Source organism: Mizuhopecten yessoensis, unplaced genomic scaffold (assembly GCF_002113885.1).
Source record: "Mizuhopecten yessoensis strain PY_sf001 unplaced genomic scaffold, ASM211388v2 scaffold10771, whole genome shotgun sequence".
NCBI lineage: Eukaryota > Metazoa > Mollusca > Bivalvia > Pectinida > Pectinidae > Mizuhopecten > Mizuhopecten yessoensis.
Genome location: NW_018408713.1, coordinates 1,316,685 through 1,337,172, shown reverse-complemented (window position 1 = coordinate 1,337,172; position 20,488 = coordinate 1,316,685). Strand labels below are relative to the sequence as shown.

The following is a 20,488-nucleotide window of genomic DNA, read 5'->3' as shown; positions in this document are numbered from 1 at the left end:
ATACAGTCTCTTGGTTTTATATCTTTATTTTTTTTATATACATCTAAGTTACTTTTAAGAAATATCAAATGAAGATTATAGATAATCTAGGTATCATTATTTCTATCAAATCTTTCTCTTCAAACACTGCATTTTTTGTCTTCAAAATGACTTTGAAATAACAAAACAAATCTCTTTCCTGAAATACTTTCTTCAATCTTGATGTCCACTATTTTAAACTATATTAACAGTTTCCGTTCTTTATAGTTCATGTATGGTCGAAATATTTTACGATCAATACAGTAAACACTTCTGTATCAATATTGCGTGTGAACATTTAGTCACTCACAAAATGTTTAGTGTCACATTTGTCTCAAAAACACCATACATTGTTTTCACATCAACTTGCTCTTTCTGTATACGTTGCTTTGTAGATTCTAACAATCACAATTAAAACAAATATAAACGATTCGAAAATGTTTCATGACTCTATAAACAGCACATGCAATATGTGAACATAACTTTTGAGGTTATGTTACTAAAAATATAGCGAGAATGTATATACAAAAACTTTTATACAAATTAATCATAGGAAGAGATAGGTATAGGGGGAATAACTCTGACAGTCATATGCTCAGCTAGGCTGAGGTACAAACCCACCAATAGATATAAACACGAATTGTGCTTAGATACATCAATTTGATTTTACGTATTAAATTTTTAGTATACTCATTCAGGAATATTTCTTTTACTGCCTTGCCATTTGTAAGAACAATTAATTGGTCATCTTAAGGCAATTGACTCAAAAATCACCGTATTGCATTACAGCTAAAAGCGACCTGAAACAAGTATTGGTGCGTGATCTTACAACAATTGTCTATCCGGATTCAGTATCTTATTATATCGCTCTACAGAGTTGTATGTCTATCAACGTTTAAATATATATCAAATAAAGTATAAAATAAATATATCTCAAATAAAGTATAAAAATAAACGAAATTTGATAGGTCAATTACTCTTATTGAGAATGGAGTGTAGTTAATTCCACCATTAAATGCATAGCAAACCCTCTTTCATATGAAACTCGACCATTGACTTTAACCCGTCAAAGAGTGTTACACAAAAAATATTAATTGGATTTCACTTTGTATATTTTTACATAAAAGATTATTGTAAATGGTGCATTAACGCATTTCAAGACATGGCATTTGACTAATTTTCCTCCACAAAATAGTTTTTCGCCCTGGTAAAACATTTGTTTAAATACTTTAAAAGCATATATTTTCGTTGGGGTTAAAATCAATATCTTAAAACCGTGTAATTTTTCTGGTAAGTAAGAAGTTTAAATTCACAGGCGTGACGACACAGTGAAGGTAAATATAGTACAGGTAAGATCTGGTGAGATTTACTAGTACTCACCCGCAGGGTATCGGTCAAATCCATCACGTTCCAAGGCTTATTACAAAACAAAACTAAAAATGTGTTGAGTGGAACCCGGTACAGGTGTCTTCGCAGACACAAGACGGGGTACAGACATATGTATATATTATTTAGTTTTGGATGTGCAGTCGAAATTATAAAGCATGTACTGCTCTCCGTAGTTTAATTTGAAGCTATGGAGTTACTACATTAAAATGTACAATATGAATTTTACTATGTTACTAGCTACCAAGTAAGTTAGTGGACAGAATCTCTACAGAGAGGTCATCCAATGCTAACCCATTGCTAGCGAGGATTTGATCGTGCAATACTGGTCAAAGTAGAATGTTCGTGTGTAAAGGTATTGCGATTAAACATATCAGAATAATCAAAACTTTCTGCAGATTGTCTTCAGATTTCTCTTAATTAGTTCACATTTGAATGTATTTACCTATAAATGTAAACCGAATTGACAGTACGTGTAATGTTTCAACCTAAACGTTGCATTATTTGTTATCTTGTATTTCCAGGAAACACAAAGGAGAAGAAAAAATTCGTAAAGGACGTAATCCAGGAGGCCCAGAAGGAGCTTCAGATGGCGCCTGGCAAAGGTAAGAGTTCCCAATGTTAACGTCATATACGGCGTGTAAGTGTTGGAAGGATATTATATCATTTAAATGCGTTGTGGGATATCATGCTATTAAATCGGTCAGCTCATAAATTGTGAACTTAGATTAAGGCCTAACATTAGGAAAATAACCTTTTAGCGATGAATAAATTAACACTAAAAAACACTTAATTTTCGCGAAAACTTATTTTGGCAAAATTGTCCATCTGACGGTTAATTCTCGATGATTAGAATTCGCGAAAGGAACAGCTACATGTATATGGTCTTTGCCTAAACGTACCTAAAAAAACATATTTTAGAGATAATTGAATTCCTGCTCGATCGACCGTTATATGATTAGTTTATATTTAAAAAAAATATGTATTCAGTACTAGAAACAATTGGTAATTTAGACAAAACAGATCCATCTTCTTGTTTTTCAAGGGTCATTAATAATTTTTCTTAGTGTTTTGTCCTAGTTTTTTTCGATTTGTGTTCAAATTAAGGTTTCACTTATTAAAGATATATCTTTGCTTGTATATCAATATTTATTGACGGTTCAAATGTGTTTCCATTATGCGTATTTCAAAGTGCATCGTTCTCTTCAAATAGGTAAAAATACGGGAGTAACACCAAGGAGTCCCGTAGTGGAGGATGCACCCACCGTTAAAACTAGCCAAAGAGCAAAAACGCCGGACTTTTACGCAGAGGAAAGTGAAAGCGATGATGATGATGACGATATGTCTGACATCTTCGAGAGAGCGAGGAAGAAGTATAACTTAGAAGTGGACGAGGAGGCAGATACTGTTAGTCGTGCTAGTCGCGTGCGGTGAACGGATGCTTGGACAACTCTGATACACATTGAATATGTTGGAGACACTTAAATCACCAAATATTCGCGCATATTTATTCTCCTGATTGCGATTAAAACGTCCATATTTGGGGGCATTTAAATTCGCGAATGGAACATCAAAATGGTATCCCTTATCTAAATACCTCGAAAAATATGGGATATAATTTATAGCTCTATGTGGGTAAAACATGAATATCATCTATAGCTGTAAATGGGAAAATACACGTGTCATACCCGTTGTTAAATGAAGCCAGGATAGATACGATATTCCTGGGAAAATAAGCCCGAAAAAACTATTAATTTCGTTGTTGAAATAACATTTGTCGAAATATAATATCCCTTGTTTAAATAAACCTTGATACAAAGGTTATTCATTTTTTGAAAGGAACCTAGATAATTACTATATCCATGTTTTCAATAGCTCTGGATACTATGAAACCCTGGTATCAACATAAAGTGAGCTTGGATAAATATGATAATTATTGTTTAAGTATGCATTGCGATATACTTGCCTTTAATCACAAATTGAGGCAAAAATACATATTCTCCGAAATAAAGTGATTTATAAGGTATACTTAAATGGAAAAGTTCTTTATTTCGAGGAAAATAAATATTTGATTTGTTAATTAGAATTGTCCAGCTATTACAAAAATATTACAGAAGCAACTTAAACGTGTTTCAATAAAAAGTCCTTTTACCGAACCGCATGATCCATATTATTTCGCATGAGAAAGTTTTCGTATAGCACATGTAAACTGTCGAGTTACTGCCCTTTGAAAGCATCCCTTGACCAGAATACCGCGACACTAATAGGTGAGAAGATTGTTCTACCATGTTTGCTGTCACGGGGAATTTGAGACATGCTCTGTTTTGTACGGTCCTCAACGTATTACGAGTAAACAAAACCGTTATCTGTCCAGTTATATAATTAAATCATGTACTACAGTCAATATAATATCTTTGTAATTATAACTCCGTCCATATCGTATAGATAGTTGTGCAAAGGTGGGAGGGACATAACTCTTGTGGCCTTGCTTGGTATACTTATGAGTTTTCAAAATGTCTGTGATATAATATTAACTAGTGCTTCATTATGAGAATGAAAGAGATTACAAATGAATGAGAGATGTACATGTATGTGTGTAAAAGAAACATTTAGTATTATTTATTTGAATTTAGGATAAAATTTATTTTGGAATCGTTCTATAAATTTGCACGGTTTTAACGGTCAGTGGTATTTTCAAATTTCTACTTCACTTTGCACCTATGCATTCCTGCACAATGAACATGAATACGATTATTACTTTATAAAAATGAGTTCATGTCCAATCACCTGTTTAATTTACGAATAGCCGAGATTCTAACCATTGCTCAAGATATGTTTCTTCACACATTAGACCCTGCCTTTGTGAAACGGTTGGCGACCAAGGTTACATGTAATACTCTAAATCAATATTGCTGAGATGTAATTTTTGAAATGTTAATTTATTTCACAACACTTTGAATAAAATCGACTAAATGAAATAAATAAAATAGCAAAAGTATTAATCAAAATCACAATCGGGCATTTTCGAAGTACCTCAGGTGTATAACATATCGTAAATGTGTCCTGATGAAGCCGCACGTTTAATGAGCATGCTGTGTATATGATTCACTGTCTTTAAACAAATAAAGAGGTGTCAATTTAGTCACAATCGTGCAGTATTTGGGCACTATTATGTTTATTTATTCTGATTCGAGAGTATGACGAAATCCAAAGAATAAGACTTCTTAGTTCCATAGACTCTTGCATGGTTCGAAACAATATGTTACACATCGTTCCCCAATAAGCGATCAATATTATGAAGGAATTGGCCTTTCGGATATCTCGGCTATTTACACGAAATATAAAATGATGTTAAAGCACTTTACAGCACTCAAAGATGTTGTTCCCAATTACCTTTAAAGTTTAATACTGTATCCGTTTATTTACATAACAAATATAAACTGTTTTTAATTTACCACGATGGACGGTTCCGTACATGCCGTGGTCTGATAATTGCATTAAGTTTTAGAAGTTGATATTCCGTAAAATTGTTACTTCTGTATATCATTAAATTATCACTGATCTGAATACACGTGTTTGTCTTGTTAATAAGATTTTATTTCACCAAACAGGATTGTGCAAAAGCGTATATAAATATTTTCCAGTACTGATAAATTGAATAAACAATATTTTAAGTGAAGAATGCGTCACAAGCAGTTAGTGTTTATGTGTGGAGTTTTGATGACTAGCACGATACATACCCTGTCACTTTCATAAGAAAACGGACCAGTGAATCGTCTGCACAGAAACGTGTCAAATACGTATGAGTTGACAATATACAATCAGACATACTGCACTTGGTCATCGAATCGTCACACATAATGACTTACATAACCTTTCTAAAATTCTTCCTTAGAATCCTAAAGGAAATGTTTACAAATAATTGTCTTAGTATAAGAGATATATCTCTATTATGTTCAAATGTATAAATGACAATTACTGTTGTCATTATAATAGGTAAATTAACACATCAGAATAAATAACAAACTAACATTATTTTGCATGCTACACACTCCGTCGCATCTTTACACATTCTAGTTACATCTTGCAAGTTCTAGCTACATCTTACACACTCCAGTTACATATTACACACTCCAGTTACATCTAACACACTCCAGTTAAATATAACACATTTCAGTTACATCTTAAACACTCCAGTTACATCTTACACACTCTAATTGACATCTTACACACTTAAGTTACATATTATATACTCTAATAACATCTTACACACTTTAGTTGCATATTATATACTCTAATTACATCTTACACACTTTAGTTACATAGTATATACTCTAATTACATCTTACACACTTTAGTTACATATCATATATTCTAATATGTTATAAATGAACTAGTTCAGGAAACATCCTTTATTAAGTCTTACATGTAACAGAACTAAATAAATTTATATGTAATTGTGTAGCCTGTATAAAATGGGAACTACTATTCCAGTGGTATGCTATATAAAAAGGTGGTTACTCACTACTTCAATAAATAGTAAATGTATGGGACTATCCAGATATAAAATAGATTAAGGAAACCCGTAACACCGGCATGCCTGTCTAGCATGGTTATAGCTCTGATGGTTGTACCTTGTGGGACGTTTATGAGCTAGACCAGGGTTTGAACCTTCAACCTCTTACTGTTATATTGTCGCTCTAGCCAACGGAGCTCCTGGTCAAAGGAAATGCCCTGATTCGTTTGCTCTCTATTATTATGGATATCAAAAACGAAATTAAAGGAAGATTACTGTATATGCGGAAAAAAACATTGGAACTCTTTAGTTTTTGACGGCAGTGGGACAGGGACCCTTAACGTAATTTAGCAAGAAAGGCACAAAGGGGTTTTTGTTCCATTTAGTACTAGAATTATCACCAGGTTGCAATCGAAAACGGATCATTTGACAGATAGTATCTTGAAACCATTTGCTACATGTACATGTAATTATATTGTGGTTTCTTCATTCAACATGATTCTTACGGAGACTAATCCTGAGCCATGTACGTACTGGAATAGTGTTATCCTAATTAAAGAACACCAAAACATATATAGAATCTTTCCTTTGAAGGATATTATCTTAAAACTATTAGCCAATTCAATAAGACAGTAAAATCGGCCAACACTTTAATTGTATATGAATGTAACTTTATAAAAATATTAGATTGGAGGTAAGTGTTCGGCTGTTATGTATCGACATATTTTAATGGAACGAGGTACCAGGGTAATGCGTGTAGCTTAACAAAGTTACTTTTTCATCAAAAGTTTATCATTGCTTTGAATCAAAACATTAACCGGAAGTATTAGCCAATCGAATTGAACATGGCCTCGTGTCCTCATTTGGTTTTAACAAATTTTATTGTGTTAACAAAAGGATAAAACAACAGGCAGTGCCTATATATATACGCGGATTTTAGGCCTGTGATTCCGCTGTGTCTCCATAGCTTTAGAACACTTCAAAACTGTCATATTGTAAACCTTTAGTACATCTGGTGAGATGTATCGAAATGGACGTACGATAAAGTGAAATGTTTACTTTATTGCTCGATGCATCTGTCTACGTCGACCATTTTGATTAAGTGTTAAAAAGATGCTTCCTTACTTCTATGTCTGATAATTATCATTAACACGAGTTTCGACTCCTGGCGTGTTAACGACTTGAATAGGATCACTCAGCAGTATCTAAAAATGAAGTGATGATAGTGTTTATCTTTGTCAATGGATGGTAACAATATATTTTGCCCATGTAAGGTAAAGATATAGCTTGTCCACGTAAAATTTAATGTTATTTAGATAGAATCAAATTTTAAATTGACGTCATTGATAGAAAAGAACTTCTACAACGCATAAAAAACGAAGTTAACATTGTCACTCATTACCATGTACTTAACTTCTCTTTAAAACGTACTCCAAATAATATATAAATGCGTGGTATCGCTTCTACCCATCCAAACCATGCGTGGTGCTTTTTGCTTTGTTTTTATTATGTTTTGTTTTTGCATGTCTGTTTATAGAAGCGAACCAAGGAGAAAAGCAGCAGTATATATTGGCCTAATCATTTTCAAAGATAAACCTAAGACACACTCAAATGACTGTACCTTTACAATTTGGCAACAAATAGCATTGCAGTATTTTACACATGTCATCAGAATTGGAAAGTGACCCATGCGACGGCCGCGTTGGCGAAGTGGTTAAGGCGTCTGACATTCTGCTACCACTAGCACTACACCACTGAGGCGGCCGAGTGGCTAAGGCGTCTGACATTCTGCTATCACTAGCTCTACACCACTGAGGCGGTGAAGTGGTTAAGGCGTCTGACACTTTGCTACTACTAGCACTACACCACTGAGGCGGCCAAGTGGTTAATGCGTCTGACATTCTGCTATCACTAGCACTCGACCCCTGAGTCGGCCGAGTGGTTAAGGCGTCTGACATTCTGCTACCACCAGCCCTACACCACTGAGGCGGCCAGTGGTTAAGGCGTCTGACATTCTGCTATCACTAGCACTACACCACTGAGGCGGCCAGTGGTTAAGGCGTCTGACACTTTGCTACCACTAGCCCTTCACCACTGAGGCGGCCGAGTGGTTAAGGCGTCTGACATTCTGCTTTCACTAGCACTCGACCCCTGAGGCGGCCGAGTGGTTAAGGCGTCTGACTTTGTTCTTTTCTAAATGAGATGTGTTTACCAATGTGTAATGTACATAAATGTAAGTCAACTATAACTGATAATGTCTCAAAGAAAAAAGGTATTCAACATGAGGATAAACCCTGGTTTAATCTTCCATGTAAGCAGAAATAGAAGATATACAAAGATGACTTACATACATTTAACAATTTTAAAACTGCTGATTATCATAGAATATTAATTGAGAAAAAACCTGATTAAAAGAAATTTGAGTTAAGACTGAAGAGAGAATATCAGCGACAGGAGGGAGATATGATGGAGTATCTTAGAAAACACAACCCGAAACATTTTTATAAATGCTTTTCGAAACGAAAATTTAAAGTTTCAAACAAAATTTCTCTTGACAAATTCTACAATCATTTTAAAGATTGTCAATGTAATCCAGTTCACGAGATAGGCGAAACAACTTTAGATGAAAATAATATATCATGTGTATTTGAAGAACTCGACTCCCATATTACAGAAAAAGAAGTTTTTTCTGCAATACATAAGTTAAGCAGAAATAAAAGTTGTGGTGAGAACAAAATGCTTAATGAACTTTTTATTGATTGCAGGATATACTTGTTCCATATTTAATCAAACTTTTTAATTATATTTTTCAACTAGGGATTTTCCCTGAAGCTTGGTCTACTGGGAGTATTACCCCGTATATAAGAAAGACGATATAGAAAATACAAATAATTACAGGGGCATTACTCTAGTCAGTTGCATGGGGAAGTTGTTTACCTCCATATTGAATGAACAACTAGTGAATTGGGATGTTAAAAATAATGTAATAACAGATGCTCAATTTGGTTTTAGACCCGGACATTCAACCGTTGATGCAATATTTGTACTTCAGACTTTAATTAATAGAAATTTAAGTAAAACAGGTGGTAGACTTAACTGTTGCTTTGTTGATTACAAGAAAGCGTTTGACTTAATCGACAGATCCCATATAAGGTGCAATTTGATTAAGCAGGGTGTTAGAGGGAAAATGTTACGTATAATTCAATCGTTGTACAGTTCAGTTAAGTCATGTGTAAAGCACAATGGTTTGTATTCAGATTGTTTTTCAAATATCATTTTATAAAAGAAGGTTGTCCATCTATTGAAATTAATTTAATTTATGCTGACGATACGGTGCTATTTGCAGAAACGCCAGATAAGTTACAACATATTCTGGAAGCTCTGAAATCATATAATAACAAGTACAAACTCAATTTGAACACTGATAAGACGAAAATAGTAGTTTCGGGATTGGTGGCGGGATACGAAACAACGAAAAATTGTTTTACGACACTAAAGAGCTCCAAGTCGTCGACCTTTTAATTACTTGGCATGCTCTTTAATTACAATGGTAAATTTTATGTCACTCAAAAGCATGTTGCAGATCAGGGTAATAAGGCATATTATGCGCTTTGTAATAAGTTCAAAAATCATCATTTTAATATCTAAACACAATGTTCTGTATTCGACACTTATATCAATAGCGTCTTAAGTTACAGTGCAGAAGTATGGGGTTTTCATAAAGCTCTTGATGTTGGAAAGATACACATACATTTTTTGTAAAAGGCTACTCGGAGTCAAGAAGAGTACGTGTAATAATTTAGTTTATTGTGAGTTAGGAAGATTACCATTGTCTGTATATAGAAAACTGATTTTTTTAAAATATTGGTTGAAATTAAAAACTATGAATAATTGCATTTTAAAAACATGTTACGAGGAAAGATTTTTTTCAAATGATAATTGGATTCTTGATATCCGCACAGAACTCAACAAATTAGGTTTAACTTACCTTTGGGGAAACGTTAGCAATGATAGAAATATCTATACAATCATTGAGCAAAGACTTTTTGACTTTTACCGGCAGGAAATAATAACTAATAACTCCATAAGGATTCCTTTATCAACAATTAATAGCTATTTTTTCTTTGCAATCATATCTAATAAAACCAATTAATAATTCATATAAAAAGACTTTAGCTCGCTTTAGACTTAGCTCTCATAATTTAAATATTGAACAGAGAAATTATAGAAACCTTCCTAGAGAACAAAGATTCTGTAATTTATGTAACTCTAATGATATCAAAGACGAATTTCATTTTATATTAAAGTGTAACTTTTATAACGACTTAAGGCGCGAGTTTATTAAGCTTTTTTAATACAAACGACCAAGTGTTTTCAAATTGATTCAGTTATTTACTACTCAAAACATTAAGGAATCGAATACATTAGGAAAATTCCTGTTTTTAAGTTTAAAACGTTGTAATAGCACTGTATAATATTTTATCTCATTTTTCCTGTAAATGTTCATTTCAGTATACCGTATTTGATAAGATATTTGTATTATGTGTATTGTGTAAAAAAGATGACTGTGCCCGTTCATTACCTTTCCTATGTGATATAAAATATATGGTAAATTAATCATAATTAACAACGTCGAAACATCGACGAGTATTTTTTATATCGTAATATCACTGTCACTAACGTCAGGTGTAACATCGTATTACTACTACTACGGTAGTGTATTTTATTGTTTTGTACTGATCTACTAGAGAGTATTTATTCGTAACATATGTGCGATACAATGTATGTAACTATATTAATCAAGTTATCATTACCTGTAACGTACGTCATTGAAAGTTATACTATTGTTATGATTTCACTGTATCGGAACCTTACGATGTTGGTGTATTTCAATGTAAAATGCTGTCTCTTATTATATGTCATTTTGAAGTACTGCACGACTAATGACTATTATTGTATACATGTATCATTGTAAATTTGTAATATACTGTACTATTTGTATGTCTACTCTCCGATGTGTGTTACAAAAGGAATAAAACAATCTGAATCTGACATTCTGCTACCACTAGCCCTCCACCACTGGGTTGCGGGTTCGAGGCCTACGTGAGGCAGTCGCCAGGTACTAGTTATAGGTCGGTGTTTTTTCTCCGGGAACTCCGGCTTTCCTCCACCACCAAAACCTGGCACGTCCTTGAATTACCATAGCTGATCATAGGACGTAAAACACAAACAAACCCATGCGATAAAAATACGCTATTTGTCTGTATATGAAACACGCCACTATAGTTGGGATATCATCGGGAATACGTTCACTATCAAACAGAATATTAATAGCAAACAGCATCAACGACAAATTCACGAGCGTAATCTACTGCATAGAGTGCAAAAAAGCAATAATTTATGCCAGTGAAAGCAGCTGAATTAACATTTGTATGCTTTAACCGGACTACTGGACACTTTGGCAGACAATTAAAAAGCGAGCTATGACCACAACATGAGTGACGATCAAGTCATAGGAACTGTGAATATAGCATAGGTAATTTTTAAAGACTGTTTTAAAAAACTTCTTGAAAAGAAATTCGTTGTTTCCAGTAGGATGAAAATCACTGAAAGACTTACAGATTCAAGTGTCAATTTAATATAAGCGCCAATTTTCTATGACGATAGTGTGTGTTATTTGAATTTAAACTGATACCTTTTAAAACATCGTAATATACATTGCAGATAAATTATACAATTATAAACCGGAAAGTTTTTTTATTTGTATTTAATGCATAATGAATTTATGATTTTTTGTATTGTTTCCTTCAGTTTTTATTGTACATTTTATTTATGTTCTATAACTCACACCTTTATGAGGTCATAATAGTATTTTCGTTGGTAAGCTGTACTTTTAAAATGGTCGCGAAGGACGTACATGTCTGAAGAGGGTTTTTGGTGGGTTTTTTAAGTTAACGAGCAGACGGACAATTACGTTTTGAATGTCAGCGCTGTTGTTTAAATACACTAACAAATACTTAACAGTTCTTTTTTTAATAACATTTCTCGAGATTAAGTAATTAATGCCTTAACATACCTATGCCCCTCTTAGGCGTATCAGTCAGGTACAATGTAAGTAAATATATCAGGGTTATTTTTGAATGGACAGTCAGTCAATACATATAAAAAAAGTCATAAATCCTTTTTAATTTCTTTATATCTTCCGGGCACATCAAAATAAAATAACTGCAAAACATATTATATTGCATTCTTTTGTATTTTTTCTCTGTTAACATGGAACAAACACTGACAAAATAAACCAGAGATGCTTTTTTGCTCATGTTTTCCTTAGCAATAAAAATAAGCAAAGCGTTTACCAAAACATGTATTTACTTCAAGATTTAGAAATCAATCTCGTGTTTTTTCTCAAAAGATTTTTTTTTAAACTTTACACCCTTTCGTTACACAATGGCTGGGTTGGTAGATCAGTTTCCCATCAGTTCTGGTGTGTCCAATCACAGAAGTCGGACGATCGTGACTTCCTGTTAATGGTGTATAAGAAACATCACACCGCAAGACACAAACTTGAGTAAAGTAACCTTAACATATTTTTATTTCCTGTGTCACTATAGCACCATGACATTTTCTACAGAATGTTAATACCGACTGTTGGTATGATGTGAAATGATAACCCAACTCCAGTCAAACTAGCAGAGCCGATAATACATTTGTATATATAGCAAGTACGATATGTAATCTCTTAGTTTATTAAAAGCATAAGTATATTCACACTGTCAGCAGGATGTGTTGACAGACGGATAACCATCAGATTTGTATTGCTAGGTGTATACAACTTGACTATCAACCTAGTTACAATGTTTGTGTGCGATCCACTCTCAACAGACAAATACTCGGATATAGCACTATATCAAAAGATGAAAACGTCATCGAACTTACGTATACTTATCCAATGAAACCATTGCAAGCAAAGAGCATGGATGACCGACGTGACTTTTAGATGTCCTATGTCTTTTAAGACAACTTGTAGAGAAACAGGCATCCTCCTTGATTCGAATTCTGACGTCATAGCAAATGAAAGGAAGGTCTGGCATGCGCCAAGCACGGTGTATAAAGGTTAAAAAATACATCCTCAAAATATACTCTAAAAGAACATCTTTATATTGAATTCCATTTCAGTATATATGGAGCCAGCTTATATAACGATGAGAACTTTAAGGGGCATCGACAGCACAAATAAAAGGTAAGGAAACTATCCATATATTGTACCATGAATTATGTAACATGATTTTTTTCTTATTTTTTCTTCCATCTGACGCGAAATACTGTGTAAACATCAATACAGGATAGACAATGTTCTTATTATGAAATTATAGGTTTTAAGGCAAGTATGTCAACAGGCTATGCTTTATTATACAATTGTAGGTTTTCAAGGCGAGTTTGCCAAAATTGTACATATTATTTATGAAGGAAGCACAGCAATAGGATCGTGATGTGTAGCTGTATTTGCTTTATGATATCGTAGAGATAAATATCATTACAGAGGGCATGCATTTTTCTTCAAACTAAAGACAATCGGCTGTTATAAATGCGTGTTTTACAGCAGATTTAAGGAGTAATATGAATATGAATAATCATCGTGATTTCAACATGCAACGCATCAACGCATACTGATACAAAATAACGCATTCGCCGGAATAACCAAAATAAGATTAACGAAAATTTTGAGTTTGATGTAACCAAACATTTTGATTGAATAACCGTGTGTTTCGATTTCAGGGATATAAATTTGAACAGTTGATTTTCTGTTTTGGTATATGTGGGTGCCCTTTTTATTAATTTTAAAGAGAATCTTTAAAAACTTACAAAACATCAATTATTAAGAATATAAAATATATATGTAATATAATTGATAATACTTGCAACTTGAAAAAACACCAACATTATTTAATTGTTAATCAATAGTAACTATTCCAGCAAATTGAATTACATAAATACAAATATCACTATTTTTTTATTAATCGGTATCATAAACTAATTCATTAAAATGCATGTTCTAGAAAAGAGAACTGTATGCTATGTATAAGGTACATTGTATAAATGTCGTGAAATAAAACATTGCATGCATAAATATTTGGTTTCTGATAGTTTTTTTTTATATTAGCTTTGAAATTTAAAACATAACCTTGCTGAACGCTGTGCAATATAGCTCAAATGTATGTCCACTAGACTACTTACAGTTCCAGAGGTAGACATTGACCGTATATACCACATAGTATGTATTTACGGGGAAGTTGCCATGATCCATATTAATCTAAGTTCATACTTAGAACCTGACCGACTGGTCAACGCGTTGAAAATAAGACCGGTCAGCTTCAAACGAATTATATATTCAACGGCTTCGCCGATTTGATAAACAACAACAAAATAACCAATTCCATGATGAAGGTTATTGCATGAGCATAATGCCGCCATGTTTACGGTGTGTTATATATAGCCAAGACCTTGTGAACATCAATGAATCTTGTTCACTAACATATTAGTCTAACCTAACTAAGATTATTGGGATCCATGGGGCTACGTGTGAAAGATTCAAAATCAAAATCAATACCTTTGTAGGTAAATGTTATCACTCGGGAACACGATGTCCTTCACCTTACCACGTGGGGCCTTACTCAGCTCTAGATATCTTTCATTCGAACGTTCCACACTCAGTGGGGGAGGTAGAGTTTAGATCAAACCTTGCACTGGAGGATAGCAGGACTGCGTACCCCATATGCTGCCTTATGAAAGAAATATTACAAATGGGCCTTCTTATAAAGCTCTACATTGAACAGAAAGAGTTACAATGGAATTAATTGACTATATATACCCCAAATTGTTTTACAGAAGGATGCTACTCGTACTGGTTGGAATACTTGGATATTTTTCTTGCTCAAACTGCGATGCCTCTGCTATTAATGGTAAGCATATCATAATGTAATAAAAACTCATTTGTCCTGATGTCTGAGCTTCCGAAAGAATCGATAATAACTGTTTTCCCGCCGAAGACCAGCAGCATAATGTTTAATGGAAAGTTAATTTAATTTGTGAACAGAGGCTTAAGAATCTCTGTTCTAAAAACTTTTGCAACGAAGTATGTTATGATATAGATAAAGATACATCTTTAATGAATATATATTGCCACCGCCTGTATGGTACTGTTTAAGGTGACAACATATTTATCTTTTACGTATCCTTCTTGTATATTTTAGAGGGACAAATTATGTAGTAAAGCACTTCTGTATCATGTCATGCTATTCATATATTGATATAATATATCTATACAAAGTGAGATGTCAGGTAGGCATGAAAGCATAACATCACAAACAAATTACCAGTTATTCATACAAACGTACAACTACTTTGCAAATATATCTCTTATTTATATTGCACTAAAATGAAATTCCGTTATATTTACACGATTCAGTTTCCATGGAAAGTTAATGCAGCAATTGATACTGCCATTGCAGTGTTGTTATGCAATATACCACCCCTCATATTACCGTAAGATAACACGCCCACTTTTAATTGAATATTACTTAGTATTATCATCTGTTGTTGTTTACAAAGCAATTATTATCTAGTGATACGCCTTACACATTTAGATAAATATATAAAATATACAATACACAGAGCTACTGCCTAGTGGTCAAATACAACGTCTGCCGTAAATAACGTGATCACATCCGATAAAAATTACAACTATTTATTCTGAGTACATGTATTTACTTTCGTATCTTATGTTGCTTTTGTGCTCGTAAGTGATCTTTGTGAGTGACGTAGCGTGTGGATTAATTTGATTTGATTGATAATGCATTAAACAGACTTGTCAATAAAATTCATTTCACAAAATAAGCGTTCATGTATACACATGCAATATATGTAGATGCATCCATACCATTAATGTTTGGAGCATATTTAAATCATTATTCTAAAGAAGAATTTGCTTCGAACATCAAGCTGAAACGCACATTATCAACACACAAGAAAAACTTAGGAAAATAAAGAAAACAACAGGAGCTAGTTAACATTAAAAAGGGGGAAAACCAACATAAAACCTCAGAAGCAAAACCAAGAGGAGGCAAAACACCCATTGAAAATGTAAAAGCCTCAATGAAATAGGTTTTGCTTATAATTTCAACATGAAGAAGAGAATACAAACAATGAAAATGAATATTTTTATTTTTCGCCATGGGTTTATAATGATTATGAATATTTACATGTGTGTAAAGCTATAATTTCGTATTTCTTATTGTTATCCTTTAACCATATTTGACATCATTCTTTTCACTGTAGGTCCTTGGAGACGCATTGGAGCCAGAAGAGTCAATCCCCCATACGCAACACCATCAGCGCCAATGCCTGATTTCGATTTCATGCTTTCACATTCAATGCCTATGCTATGTCCGTCAACGTCAATAGGTATCCCAAGGAAAATGACGCTCACAGACGCACAGATGTTGGAACTTCTGCACGCGAACGGGGGCTCGTTCAACCCAAGTGTCATGGCGGCTGCAAGAGCAGCAGCAGATCAGTTCCCAAATTTAATACCACTGACACAATATACAGAGGTATGGGGATCTTATATGTGTACGTTGCAATGATGTTTTGATATATGAATTGTCCAATCCATCCAAATGTTTTTTTTATTTTAAATATAAATAATACCAAAGCATTATCAAGACACAGTTCAAACTTTCGACGTCAAATTACGCAGGCTTAGACGTCATCAACACTTACGTTAAGTGCCATTACTAATATGCATCTGTTATTCAATGTACCTACACCATTTATGGTAAATGGTATTACTATTTTATTTCCTTTATGCAGGCATACATGTACATTTTACATATACATATGTACACGTTAGCGACGGTGCTTTAAGCTAGCAACGAGTTTCTGACTTGTCAATTGATACTTATTTAAGACACAAAAAAGCATTGCATAATGCGATTTCCCAATTTGGAAACTTAACTTATTCAAACTTTACCATATTATCAATATTTTTGAAATGTGTATCTTTATTGAGTAAATAACATTTCATTAGTTTATGGCTGAAGTTTCAACGTCCAAGGGAATTTAATTGTGTACACTGCTGTATGTTGTATCGCAGACTGTAAGATACGAAACTCTGTCATGTTCTTTAAATTATTACATCTGAAAACAAAACACCCATTTAAGTCAGTTGTGATTATCACCATAGAAATTCACTAGAATATATTTGCCAAGAAAATATGTGATTAGCAAATAACTCATACCCAGACAATGAGGGAACCGGAATTAATATTAATAAAATTAGATTTTGTTCATATTGTACAAAAACACCTATCTTTTTTATAAGGATGACCAAATTGACAGAACGTTCGACTTCGATCCTGTCACAGACAACGAGATTGCCAAGCAGACCTTGATAGAAGATTTAAATAAATGGTCGTCGTTAAAACAGCAAGTGGTCAATGGAACATTACCCAGAGCTACTGTGTCTTCAATGCATTCAACCACCCAATCAGTGGAACAGGGAGGATCTCCAACAACACCGGATGTGTTTGGAAGTGTAAATCAGGATTCCATGTCTAGTACAAATGACCATCAACAAGAAAGTGCAATAGTTGATCAAAAGTTGAAGTCCAAATTGGAACAACTTCATAAACAAATAGAGCTGTTACTACAAGGCAATTCAATTAGATCCGAAGGTGTGATGGGTCTGATGAACAGTTTCAATATCAGTACGCATCCGCGCATATTACAAGGACTAGATCCGGGCTCTAGACTTGGACCACAGAGAGTCATTAGGAGTACAGATGGTGAGTTACTTAATTTATATATATACATGAATTATTACTTGTATTTCTCCCAGAAAGAGTAATGATGAGTACGGATGAACGGTTATATGAATTTATTTAATTTAATTTGTGTATTATATTATACTTATTATAACTCTATGTTGGAGAAATAATAATTCATATTTATACATGTATATATAAAAAGAAAAAATTCTCAACAACGAGTCTTTAGTACTTTCATCTCTTCTAGGAGATTCTTCAGACTTATATATGTATATATATATATATATATGAATTACTATTTCTCCAATAGAGAGTTATAATAAGTACGGACGAACGGTTATATGAATTTAATGCGTATATTATATATTTATGAACTATGATTTCTCCAACAGAGAGTAATAATGAGTACCGACGGAAGGTTACATGTATATGATTTTAATTTGTATATTATATATTTATAAAATATTATTTCACCAACAGAGAGTAATAATGAATACAAACTGTTATATGAATTTAATTTGTATATATCATATTATTTCTCCAACAACCATTATAGCACTCGCGACGAACTGGATAAACTCCTACCTGTATTTCCCGTTCTTGTTGACCAACCATCATATTTCCCTCGATTAACTACAAAACACTCGCGGATCAACGATAAATTTCTGGTCAGATAATTATATCAGTGTAAACGTATATTTTCGTTTTTTACGATTTGTTCTCTACCGTAGGTTCGACGTCCGTCATACAGTACTGTCGACAGAAGGGCAACGCTACTGCTGATGGGTTCTTACACATGTGTGACGAGTGCGCAGCTACCACCACCTTAGCTTCAGACAAGTTCCCGCCGTATCTTAACGAGATTGTTTGCGGAACAAGTGACAGAACGTGCCTGACCGTCCGTGGCACACGTAAGTTCGGTTTTAAGTTACTTTATACACATTTTCATTAGTCTGTTTTAGCTCTTAGCACTTGCGCCATTTTGCTGAGGCAAACTTTAACTTAAGCTAAATTTAAGTTGTTTTAGCTCATTTTCAAATCATGCCGTTCATGTGGGTAGAAAAAAAAATGTTTTCAAGTTTGTTATTAATTTAGTCCTATGCCCTAAGTCAAAGTTTTGTTTATTTTATAGTTTGTTTTGAAAAGAAAAGAATATCTGTTGCGATATCATAGTTTTCTAAAGTGTATTACTTCTTATGCCTTTATGATTCGTGTGCATACTACACTATTGATTCTACCAAGTATTTGTTCTGTAACTATGTATTTATTTTACAGCTCACGGTGCCTGTAAACAAAGTTTTATATACGTAAACATGCTACGGAGACGACCTGGAGGATGTCGCATAATGATACAGAATGGACAACAGGTTTTGGTAGACGCATGGGAGGTCTATACTCAGAAGATTCGATCAGGATGCGAGTGTTTTATTAACAGACAGTCTCTCTTCGCCAAATACATCGGGCCACTCGGCTAGCAACAATAGACACCCATAGAAAACTTCAAAAGATGATTTGCTGTAAATGAAATGTGTGGCACGCGTGCAGTAGTTGCAGCTATGATGAATGATTTTTGTGAATGTTAATAATGAGGTGTGGCTACTTTTAATATTATTTATTAGCCTTTCTTCTGGGTCTGACAACCAATTACAACCAACACCGGGAGTCAAAGCCATGCTTGGTATCACTTTGTCAAACGCTTTGAGCCATCATGGCCATCTGGAAATTCTTTTGAAAGTGTTTATACGAACGTGTTTCGATTTAAGTACTTAATTCTATCACATAGCTTACTTCGAACAAATATCAAGAACATATGTGCGTCACTAGCCTCCCAACGACAATGACTGAAAAAGCAGTTAGCAACCATAGGAGCTATGACTGCCATTAGCCGAGTGCTGACGTCATCATTATTATAACACCATGATGGTAATGCATACTAAATATGTGATAAATGTTTTATCTGAACTAAGTTCTGATTTCTTAGAAGTAATGTCAAGTTTTAGATTCAAGAAAAAATAGTTAAATAGTTATGATCATGGAACTGCTTTAAGTTGGTTTTCATACATATGTATTAAAAATGAATGCCAATTAGGATCACGCAGTTACACGTTGATGCTTTATCACACTTCATGGAATTTGCCGTTTCCAGTTGATATTGTGTCAGCTTATGTCTGCATGTTGGCCCAGTGTTAAACTTAGATAACATTGCGAATATATAGACTTTTATTTAGACTAAAACCCATGGTATACATTGTCCATCCATGGCATACAAACACACCACGTGTTGGTCAACTGTTCGCCATTACTTTCATTTCATTTCTAATTTGTTTGTGAGGCTCCTTGATTAATTTTGTTGTTCAAAAATGTCCAATGTTTTGCTTTGTTTAATGTGTGATCACATTCAATCTGGGTGTTATAATATGTGTACATTTGTATAGCCCGAATCTCATTTGTGATATATGTACTTAAGTAGCTATTTCTCAACCATTTCAGTTCATAATAATGCCATGTATAGCTGACGGACGTGCATCTATACATATATTTCTGCTTGAATTTGTGTGTGCGATTTTTGTTTTTTGTATGGTATCTCATGTGTGAACGGAGGAGTAATGTTAAAAGTATATCATGGATTTTACATGACGTCTGCAAAATGTGCAAAACTTAAACGCACGATTATACAAAACAGGTGTCACTCAATGAAATTTTCGATCAAATGCTACTAACATTGTATACTGACATCGTTGTG

The 20,488-nt window shown here is 33.7% G+C and overlaps 2 protein-coding genes across 11 annotated transcripts in view; both read left to right on the top strand.

Moving 5' to 3' along the window:
• The window catches only part of LOC110462307 (mucin-5AC-like), a 60,070-nt gene extending 55,099 nt beyond the window's left edge, over window positions 1–4,971 (top strand). For 9 of the 10 annotated variants that reach the window (XM_021516223.1, XM_021516221.1, XM_021516222.1 and 6 more), the window contains 2 exons: window positions 1,929–2,009; window positions 2,618–4,971. In XM_021516223.1, the coding sequence (XP_021371898.1) occupies window positions 1,929–2,009; window positions 2,618–2,838 (302 nt within the window). In that variant the 3' untranslated portion in view covers window positions 2,839–4,971. The remainder of the gene's footprint in view (window positions 1–1,928; window positions 2,010–2,617) is intronic. The other variant, XM_021516224.1, reaches the window with a different exon arrangement.
• Window positions 4,972–14,625: 9,654 nt separating this feature from the next.
• On the top strand, window positions 14,626–20,488 carry LOC110462361. Its single transcript, XM_021516294.1, has 5 exons — window positions 14,626–14,880; window positions 16,256–16,530; window positions 17,301–17,763; window positions 18,477–18,656; window positions 19,021–20,488. Exons 1-5 carry the CDS (start codon window positions 14,766–14,768, stop codon window positions 19,218–19,220), a joined length of 1,233 nt encoding a protein of 410 aa, XP_021371969.1. The 5' UTR covers window positions 14,626–14,765; the 3' UTR covers window positions 19,221–20,488.